We start from the raw sequence: 11154 nt of genomic DNA on the forward strand, positions 1-11154 counted from the left end.
CCCCCCCCAGCGCTCTGGGGACACGAGCTAACTTCACCTATTTTCTTAGACGTGTGTCATTTTCAATTTCTAGGTTTTCTGTGTCTGGGTCATGTGTTGTCTGGTGCGGCTGGGGCCCTTTAAGATAAGGGCTCGCCAGTTACTTCCGGCACCGGGAGCAGGGTGCTCAGCAGGGTGCTCAGCAGACCCGCCTGCCCCAGTGCAGGGGGCGTCGCCTGCCTCTGTGCGGGAAGTGCTGTGTTTCGGGTCCCCAGTTTCTTTGGCGCTTGTGCGTGGGGCCGTCTCTTTGACGGCCTTTATATGTGGCCTGACCTCCGATAAGGCAAGCCCCCCTCCCCCCCAGTCTTGTTTGTAGTTTTTCCTTGGCCCTGATGGTGCCTTTTCCATCTAGATTGCGAATTTTATTACAGTTCCACCTTTTTCCTTTCTTACCACCGCCCCCGGCCGCAAGGACAAAACTTTATTGACATTCTGACTGGGATTGCGCATGACACTCTGCTCTGGGTGCCGTGACAAAGTCCCACAGACTGGGCGGCAGAACAGCAGGCCTTTGTCTTCTCTCGGGTTCTGGAAGCCAGACGTTTATAATTAAGGTGCCAGAAAATTCCTTATCACTTTTCAGGTTCTTTACCTTCTATATTCCCACTCCTGATGGGAATGTAAAATAGTGCAGCCAGTATGGAAAACAGTCTGGCAGTTCTTCAGAACAGTTAAACATAGCGTTACCTTTTTTCTTTAAAGTCCAGAGAGCGAGCGCAGGCAAGCAGGGGAGGGGCAAAGAGAGAATCCCAGGCAGGCTCTGCACTGTCCGCGTGGAGCCCAGTGCGAGGCTCGAATTCACGAACTGTGAGATCATGACCTGAGACAAAATCAAGAGTCAGATGTTTAACTGACTGAGCCCCCCAGGCGCCCCTGGAGCCACTTGCGGCCCCTTGACTCCACTCCTCCGTGTTTACTCAGGAGGAACGAAGGCATGTCCGACAAAGTGTCCAAAGTAGGCAGATCTGTTAAGACAGAAAGTAGATGGGGGCGCCTGGGTGGCTCAGTCGGTTAAGTGTCAGACTTCAGCTCAGGGCATGATCTCATGGTTCCTGGGTTCGAGCCCCGCGTCGGGGTCACTGCTGTCCGTGCAGAGCCCACTTTAGATCCTCTGTCCCCCCATCTCAGCCCCTCTCCCGCTCATGCTTCCTCTCAAAAATGAATATTAAAAAAAAAAAATGAAAGCAGATGAGTGGTTGCCAAGGCTTGGTGTATCTGATGGGGATGGGGAATGACTGCTAATGAGCGCAGTTTCCCTTACGGGGTGAAGATGTTCTGGAGTTAGTGGTGATGGCTGCCCAGCTTTGCGAATACCCTAAAATCCTCTGAACTGTACACGCTGTGGTACACCTCGGTAAACCTTTTATTTTTTTTAATGTGTATTCTTAAAGGTTTTTATTTTTACAGCTATTGTGTGTAGAATAGTTTTCTCTAGGAAACATTGTTTTGGTTTTTTTTCCATGTTTATTTATGAGAGAGCACAAGTGGGGGAAGGACAGAGAGAGAGTGAGACAGAATCCAAAGCCGGCTCCACGCAGCCAGCTCCGACCCCGACAGGGGGCTCGAGCCCATGAACCGTGAGATCATGACTTGAGCAGAAGTCGGATGCTCAGCTGACTGAGCCCCCGGTGCCCCATTCCCTGGACGGCTTTTAGCAAATAGAAACATTGCTTGCTTCGTCTCCGTAGCCTCGAACGGTTGCTGGCACGTAGGTGCTCGGTGTTCAAGTGGCCCATTGTTCTCCTACAGCAGGAAGTAGAAAACTGCCCTCGCTGGGTGCTTATTAATTCAGCAGAAAGTCCCACTACACTGAGCCCGGTCCGTCTGCCGCCACCGCTCACCATGGCCGCTGACGGACTTCATCCGTAGCACGCGGCACCTAGAGACAAAACCCCCTTGACCTTGGAAGAAGAAAATAGACGCCAAGTCCAGAAAAATGACTGGCAAACGGGTGCCTGGAGGGATGTTTGGGGACCGCGGGGGCAGCAGGGGCTAAGGGCTGCCAGGGTCCAGGCCGCGCTGAAGTCTGACCTCGGAGGCGGAGGCGATGACACGACGCGGCCGCCCTGAGCATCTGTGACTGGCCGTGGTCCCCAGGCCGCGAGCTTTCGGTCGTGACGGAGAGCGTGAGCGCGCGCTGTCCTGACCGCCCCGCGTCGGCTGCTGCTCTTCCCGCTGGATCCCTCTCGGCGCCTCCTCCGCCCTCCCTTCACTGCCAGGCCTGCCCCCGGCCCGGGGAGAGCAGGGCCAAGGCCGGAGCCGGGCTCGGAATCGCCCTGGCCCCTGGTAACAGGCCTCTCTCGCTCCCCCCCCGCGCAGGAAACCGAGGTGGAGCTGTACAACGAATTCCCCGAGCCCATCAAACTGGACAAGAACGACCGGGCCAAGGCCTCGGGCGAAAGCTGCAGCTGCTGAAGGGGCGGCGAGAGCAGAGCACAGAGTCCTTCACAGACCAGGAACACACTTCGGCCTTCCTACACGAGCCCCTCCCTTCCCACACACACCATAAAGTTGTCTCTCGAATCCAGCTGCCAAAAGAAACCCCAACAGACACCCTCGCCCTTACACGCGTGCGCGCGCGCGACACACACACACCCCTACACCTGATACGAGCAGACAGACTCCAGCCCAGGCCTGTGACGGCGCCGTTGGGGTCTGCCCGCCCACCGCCTCAGCCCTGTGGCCCCCGACAGGCCCGCGGTAGAAACCGTGCTGGTGTGGAGTCAGCATCGGAATCGTATTCTTTTTGTCCACTGGGGAGAGAGAACTGTTTACAGTTAATCTGTGTCTAATTAGTTATCTGATTTTTTTAACGGTCTCGTGGTCTTTTTATCCCCAGCCCCCCCCCCCCCCCCCCCCCCCCCCCCCCCCCCCCCCCCCCCCGCTCCCGTGAAGGCCACCACTTGGGAAGGCTGGTGCCCCGCGCTTCGTTACAGGCTCACGCCCGCTCTGATCGGGCGGAGTTTTGTATGTATCTGTTAATGCTTGTTACTTTTAACTAATCAGATCTTTTTACAGTATCCATTTATTATGTAATGCTTCTTAGAAAAGAATCTTATAGTACATGTTAATATATGCAACCAATTAAAAATGTATAAATTAGTGTAAGAAATTCTTGGATTATGTGTTTAAGTCCTGTGATGCAGGCGTGTGAGATGGACGGTGAACCCTGTCTGGATTTTGCAGAGTGTTAGCGACTCCGAATTTAGAAGTCCAGCTAGAGGCAGTATTCTGTACAGTAGACACAAGAATCATGTACGCCTTTTATCAAAGACTTAAGAGCCAAAAAGCTTTTCATCTCTCCAGGGGGAAAACTGTCTAGTTCCCTTCTGGGTCTAAATTTTCCAAAAGGTTGATTTTCATAATACAGTGGTGCGTGCAATGGATAAGTGGCTGTTTCCGAAGTTAAAATTCTCATCTTTCCTCCCCCCCCACCCTGCCCCACCCCGCCCCGCTTCAGTCCCCTGTAGGTCAGCATCCTACTGATAAGAGGGAAAGGAAAATCCTAACACTTCTGTCCTAGTGATTTTACCTTTGTTCTAGAAGGCGCTCCTTTCAGGGTTGTGGTATCCTTAGGTTAGCAAACCTTTTTCTCCTCTTCCCCACCGACTCCCGGTATCGCCCATCATTAATTACCCTGTTTCTTTGGTATGGAGCCCGGCAGTGTGCCCTCCCTCGGACCCACCCCTGCACTGTAGCTTGCTTAACGGAGCACTTCCCCCTTTCCGGAGGTCTGCATTCTAGGGTGTGGGCCAAGTTCTTCTGTAAAGAGATGAACGTGATGCCAATAAAATGTAACAAGAACAAAGATCATCTGCCTTTGCCCTGTGTTTCTTCCTCCTTCTAGACCCGTGGCTCCGGACAGGCCGTGCGGCCAACCCTGGCAGCTGCCCTCGCCAGCACCGGAGCCTCCAGACCGGACGCCTGGGGTGCTTTGCAGGGAGGCCGTGGCGCAGCCAGCCTCGCAGCACCTGGCCCGCGGCTGGGGTTTGGTTTTCTAAGTCACAGTCACCGGGTCTGGGGACTCTGAACGGAGAAGACCTTGTCCCTTTAGAGGAGCACGTGCCCCATGCTGGTGGCCCACAGACCACGCACGGCCCGTGGGTATGACTGCAAGTCAGCCTTTGTGTTCCCGTGTCCTGCGTTGTGGTCGGCGTGGTCGCCGCTACTTAGACGCCCCCGAGTTCTGGTTTGTCACAGGACAGGACGATTTGGCAGCAGGGGCCCTGGGTTCAACGCTCCAGTCTCTAGCTGGCCCCGGATAGATGCCACGTCAGAGGGCTGGCGTCGGTTTCTCTTCTAGAAGTGCCCCTGTTGACAAAGCCCTTGGATTCTCCTTGGCCGCGCGCTTCTCTGCCTTCCCGCTTCCCGGGCCTCTCGGCCCATCCTTCCCTCGCGCCCGCTCTCAGCCCCAGTGGAGGTAGCGCGTTCGTGGCGGCCCCAGGAGCTTCTCCGTCCGTGGGCCCCGTGCCTCACGCTCGCCTGCACACTGGGCTCCTGTCCCGCGCTCGTGTGCTCCGCTCCTCACCTTAAATGTGGACGTGCACCTTGACCGTCGTTCCAAAACGGATAATCATCCTGACCGTTTACGGTAAGAGGGCGTGGCGGGCACCGAACCCTGCGCGGGGCCGGCACCTTTCTCCACAGTACCCCCCAGAGTCACCGGAAGCGTGTACTTTTGAGCGAAACGAGTAGATTTGTTTCAACAAGCAGTAAGGATTTAGTTTTTTGAGAAGGGTGTCTGGGATTGAGTTTGTTTTCACTAATGCTTAGGATTCCTTGCGGTCATTTGAATGTGCTCTGCCTCCCGGTGAGAACGTGAATGGAGCCGGAAGCTGTTGCCTCCGTTCATCCCCGTTCGTGTCCGGCTCTGACGGTAAGGCGTGGCTTTGGAGAAGACTAGGGACGCATTCGTTGCGCTAACACAGTCTTGTTTACGTGGTGTGCCTCGGCAGGATCCAAATTCGCTCTGTCTCACAGTATGGGTGTGGATTGCTGTGCTTACTGCTGGTTCACTCCCGCAATCTAGAAGGAGTCCCAGGCTGACCTTGTTGCATTAACAGGAATTCTTACCCACCCGGACTCCTGTTCAGATCGAACCTAAGTCCTCCCACTTCTCATTAAAAATCTGCCTTTGAGATGAATGTGTGTTGCACCTCTAATGTTCGTGTTAGTTCATACTAACTAGGTAATGAGGTTTTTGTCTTTAGAATGAATGTCTGAGACTGAGCCTGTTTGAACTAATGATGATGCGTTTCAATAGCACTAATTAGATTCGTGCCTAATTCACTCTACCTCCCAGTAAGAATGTGCCAGAGAGATGACTGTGTGGAGCGCACTTCTTGTGTCCATCTTGGCTTACACTAACTTACAGTTGGGAGTTACAGAAACCAGATGATTGAGACTGACTCCACTGGCTCAAACTCTCAGCGGTTTGCATATATATGGAGGTCAGTGTATATCGCTGAGCGCTCCTCTATCTCGTTTCACTGATCGTGACCCGGGGCCCAGATGCTCAGCCAGATATACTCGAAAGGCCCATGATTTGGAGGCACCTGGGGGATCAGTCGGTGAAGGGTCTGACTTCGGCTCAGGTCATGATCTCATGGTTCATGGGTTCGAGCCCTGCATCGGGTTCTGTGCTGACAGCTCAGAGTCTGGAGCTGCTTCAGATTCTGTGTCTCCTTCTCTCTCTCTCTCTCTCTCTCTCTCTCTCTCTCAAAAGTAGACAAACAAACAAAAAAAGAAGACCCGTGATTTTGCCTCCGTCTGCTCTTGAACATGAACTTGATGGTGAACCTCTTAACCTTCATTGTGACCTTGATGATCTCCCTGGCCTTGAAACTCATTCTGACCGTGTCTCATCCTAATTGTAAGTTGGCCCTGTACTTTACCTCTAACTGGACCTTTTCCATGAACCCAATCTTGACCCACCCTGCCTATAAAGTGATCTTGGACTGGTTTTATCCTAGCACCTGCCCTCGATCCTAACGCTGATCCAGTCTCTCACCCTTTGGATATCACGGTTCTCTTGCATTGCCTTCCTTTTGAAACTGACTTGAACTTGCCCCTAAATAACACATTTATACTCATCACAACCTTGGAATGAGCTTGAACTTCGAAATTGATCTTCAGCCTGATGCTGGCATGCTAATTAACCAAGGTCAGTGCTGAACTTAACTCTTGAATTTGATCATGAAATGACCTTGACATTAACCCTTATCCCAGCCTTGATCATCCTCCATCTCACTGAGACACTGATTTTAACCTAGAACCTCTTGATCCTGATCTTGTCCTTCGTACGCTAATGATCCTGACCATGATCCCCTTGAAATGACCTTGGGTTGACTTTGAGGTTGACCTGGAATCTGACCTTGATCCACTAATGTTCTGACTATAGCTCACCGTCTCAAACTTGATCTTGAGCTTGATCTTCATCCATGTACACTGATAATCATCGTGACTTTTACCCTCCCTGAACTTGGAATGACTATGAATTTGACCTGAAATTTGAAAGTGGTCCTGAAGCAGGCCTTCCGACCTTTATTTCAACCTAACCATCATCCTTACCATATTTTGCTCTCAGCTTTAACTTGTCTTTGAAACTGACCTAACTTGTGACACTGAATCAAATACTGACACGCATGTCTTCACCCTAAATCTGAAACATCCTGATCATTGTCCTGGCCAGCTCATGTCTTGAGTTTATACTTGACCTTGAATCTGTCATCACTGATGATCAGCCCTGATTTTGAGCTGCCATGAGCTTAAAATGACTTAAAATGACCCTGGCCCTTATCCTTCATTTTATTCAAACCTTTGAGCCAACTCTTAACTTCTGATGCAGACCACCATTCAGACCATATCTTACCCTAAATTTTTACTGGCTCTTGAAATGGCCCTAACTCTTACAATTTTTTAAGTTTATTTTTATTTGGTAATCTCTTCACCCAGCGTGGGGCCAGACTCAAGACCCCGAGATCAAGAGTCTGCACGCTTTTCTGAATGAGCCAGCCAGGTGCCCATTTGGGACTCTCTTCCTGACACCAAAACCTTTCATACTATGAGACACCGTGACCCTGAGGTGAATTTGATTTCGAAGTTTTCCTTGAATCTGACTCTGGTTCTGACCCTGATCATCATGACTGTATCTTGCTTTCATTTTGAACCTGACCTCGATCCTGCTCCAGATTCTCACTTTGACATTGTCATTCTACCCTTTCTCAACTTGACCTTGAAACGTTACTTTCATACTGATCCTGCCACTGCACCGACTGACCCACGTACCCTTGAACCTTAATCTTAACCGTCCTTTGGACATAGACCATGATCCATACTTTAACCACCCCCATCTTGAAATAATTGATAACTCTCCTTAAAATTGACCTTAACACTGACCCTCATCTTTTGTCCTCTTACCTTCATCATGACAGATCCTGATCTGACCGGCCATACCATGAACTTTATCAGGAAGCCAACTCTGAACCTGACCATGATGTGCCCTCCCTGAGTCCTTTTCCCATGTCCCAGACTACAGTCAGGTCACTGGTCCCACTTTTTTTGTTTTGTTTTGTTTTGTTTTATTTCTGAGAGAGACCACGTGAGCAGGGGAGGGTCAGAGAGAGAGGGAGACACAGAATCCGAAACAGGCTCCAGGCTCTGAGCTGTCTGCACAGAGCCCGACCGGGGGCTTGAACTCACGAACCGAACCGTGAGACCATGACCTGAGCTGAATTCGGACGCTTTAACCGACTGAGCCACCCAGGCACCTCTCACCCCCACTTTGTTCTTTGGCTTTTCTGTTGGGTACGTCCTAGCAACTAGTTTGCTAGGACTTTACTGCACCGTCTGGGTGACTTAAACAACAGGATTCTATTTTTTCACAAGTTTGGAGGATAGAAGTCTTAGATCAAAAATAATTTCATTTAATTTTATTTTTTAATTTACATCCAAGTTGGTTAGCATATGGCATAATAATGATTTCAGGAGTAGAGTCCAGTGATTCATTCCCTGCGTATAACACCCACTGCCCATCCCAACAAGCATCCTCCTTAATGCCCTTAGCCCCCCCCACCCTAACCCCTCCAACAACCCTGTTTGCTTATGTTTTTGCTTCCCTTTGTTTTGTTATATTAAAATTCCACATATGAGTGAAATCATATGGTATTTGTCTTTCTCTGAATAATTTCACCTAGAATACCCTCTAGTTCCATCCACATAGTTGCAAATGGCAAGATCTCATCCTTCTTGATGGCCGAGTAATACTCCATTGTGTGTGTGCGTGTGCGTGTGCGTACACCACATCTTTATCCGTTCATCTGTCAATGGATATTTGGGCTCTTTCCATACTTGGGCTATTGTCGATAGTACTGCTATAAACATTGGGGGGCATGTGTCCCTTCATAACAGAACACCTGTATCCCTTGGATAAATACCTAGTAGTGCAATTGCTGGGTCGTAGGGTAGTTCTATTTTTAGTTATTTGAGGAAGCTTCATGCTGTTTTCCAGAGTGGCTGCACTAGTTTGCATTCCCACCAGCCGTGCAAAAGTATCTCCCTTTCTCTGCATCCTAGCCAACATCTGTTGTTTCCTGAGTTGTTCATTTTAGCCTTTCTGACCAGTGTGAGGTGGTATCTCAGTGTGGTTTTGATTTGTGTTTCCCTGATGATGAGTGATGTTGAGCATCTTGTCATGTGTCTCTTATCCATCTGGATGTCCTCTTTGGAATAGTGTCTATTCATGTCTTTTGCCCATTTCTTCACTGGATTATTTGTTTTTTGGGTGTTAAGTTTGATAAGTCCTTTATAGATTTTGAACACTAACCCTTTATCTGATACGTCATTAGTAAATATCTTCTCCCATTCCGTTGGTTGTCTTTTAAATTTTTTTTTTTTTTTTTTTTTTATTTATTTCTAGGAGAGAGAAACAGCGTGAGCAGGGGAGGGTCAGAGAGAGAGGGAGGCACAGAATCTGAAACAGGCTCCAGGCTCTGAGCTGGCAGTCAGCACAGAGCCCGACGCGGGGCTCGAACCCACGAACCGCGAGATCATGACCTAAGCGAAAGTCGGACGCTTAACCGACTAAGCCACCCAGGCGCCCCTCCGTTGGTTGTCTTTTAGTTTTGCTGATTGTTTCCTTCGCTGTGCAGAAGCTTTTTATCTCGATGAGGTCCTGATAGTTCATCTCTGCTTCTGTTCCCCTTGCCCCGGAGACATGTTGATAAGTTCCTGCAGACGAGGTCAAAGAGGTTTTTGTCTGCTTTCTCCTTGAGGATTTTGATGGCTTCCTGTCTTACGTTTAGGTCTTTCATCCACTTGGAGTTTATTTTTGTGTCTGGTGCAAGACAGTGGACGGGCTCAGTCCTCTGCGTGTCACTGTCCGGTTCTCCGGCACCATTGGCTGAAGAGACCATCTTTTTTCCATTTGATATTCTTTCCTGCTTTGTCAAAGATGAGTTGGCCATACATTTGTGGGTCCATTTCTGGGTTCTCTGTTCTGTTCCATTGATCTGAGTGTCTGTTCTTCTGCCAGTACCGTACTGTCTGGACGATTACAGCTTTGTGATACAGCTTGGAGTCCAGGATTGGGATGCCTCCAGCTTTGGTTTTCTTTTTCAGGATTGCTTTGGCTATTTGGGGTCTTTTCTGGTTCCGTACATAGTTTAGGACTGTTTTTTCCAGCTCTGTGAAGAATGCGGGTGTTACTTTGATAGGGATTGCATTGAATATGTAGATTGCTTTGGGTGGTATTGACATCTTAACAATATTCTTCCAATCCATGAGCATGGAATATTTGTCCATTTTTTGGTGTCATCTTCAATTTCTTTCATAAGTTTTTTTTAATGTTTATTTCTGAGAGAGAGACGGAGCGTGAGCAAGGGAGGGACAGAGACACAGAATCTTAAGCAGGCTTCAGGCTCTGAGCTGTCGGCACAGAGCGTGACGCAGGGCTCGAACCCACGAACCATGAGATCATGACCTGAGCTGAAGTCGGACGCTTAACCGACTGAGCCACCCAGGCGTCCCTTTCATAAGCTTTCTATAGTTTTCAGTGTGTAGATTTTTCACCTCTTTGGTTAGGTTGACTCCTAGTTATTTTATGGTTTTTGGTGCAATGGTAAATGGAATCAACTCCTTGATTTCTCAGAAATAATAAAAATATTAAGAATAAATTTAACCAGGGGCGCCTGGGTGGCTTAGTCGGTTGAGCGTCCGACTTTCGCTTAGGTCATGATCTCGCGGTTCGTGGGTTTGAGCCCCGCGTCGGGCTCTGTGCTGACTGCCAGCTCAGAGCCTGGAGCCTGTTTCAGAGTCTGTGTCTCCCTCTCTCTCTGACCCTCCCCTGTTCACGCTGTCTCTCTCTCTCTCTCCTAGAAATAAATAAAAATATTTAAAAAAAAATAAAAATAAATAAATTTAACCAGTAAGTGAAAGACTTGCACACTGAGAGGTACAAAACATTGTTGATAGAAACTGAAGACCTCAACGAGCTGAAAGACTTCCCATCTTCATGGATTGGAGGGCTTAATGTTAAGTCAACGGAACTACTCCAGACTGTACAGATTCAATGCAGTCTTTATCAAAGTCCCGTATTGTTTTCTGCAGCAGTAGAAAAACCTGCCCTAAAATTCATATGGAAAATCATGGGACCTTGAAAGCTAAAACAATCTTGAACAAGAACAAAGTTGAAGTTCTCACACTTAACTTCCTGGTTCAAAACTGAATACAAAACTACCGTAAGCAGGGACGCCTGGGTGGCTCAGTTGGTTAAGCGTCCGACTTCGCCTCAGGTCATCAGCCCAGAGCCCGGAGCTGCTTCAGATTCCGTGTCTCCCTCTCTCTCTGCCCCTCCCTCACTTCTCTGTCTCTCTCAAAAACAAACATTTAAAAAACTGTTTTAATATCAGAGTATATAAAGGACTCAATAACACACGAAAAAAAAATTCAAAGAACTTGTAAAGGCATTTTTCCAAAGATCTACAGATAGCCAATAAGCACGTGAAAAAGATGCTTAAGAAAAAGATGCTCAAGGTCATTGGTCACTTGGGAATGCAAACCCAAACTGCTTCACATCCTTACTAAAGGATGGCTCATATACAAAATAGAAAGCAGGTG

General features: G+C 48.9%; 1 protein-coding gene across 2 annotated transcripts in view; it reads left to right on the forward strand.

Annotated features, from left to right (window-relative positions):
• The window catches only part of RAB7A (RAB7A, member RAS oncogene family), a 69086-nt gene extending 65234 nt beyond the window's left edge, over positions 1–3852 (forward strand). For both annotated transcript variants that reach the window (XM_039248609.1, XM_039248610.1), the window contains one exon: positions 2359–3852. In XM_039248609.1, coding sequence (XP_039104540.1) covers positions 2359–2454 — 96 coding nt within the window. In that variant the 3' untranslated portion in view covers positions 2455–3852. The remainder of the gene's footprint in view (positions 1–2358) is intronic.
• Positions 3853–11154: the final 7302 nt, after the last annotated feature.

Source organism: Hyaena hyaena, unplaced genomic scaffold (assembly GCF_003009895.1).
Source record: "Hyaena hyaena isolate Hyena2069 unplaced genomic scaffold, ASM300989v1 scaffold_316, whole genome shotgun sequence".
NCBI classification, from domain to species: Eukaryota; Metazoa; Chordata; class Mammalia; order Carnivora; family Hyaenidae; genus Hyaena; species Hyaena hyaena.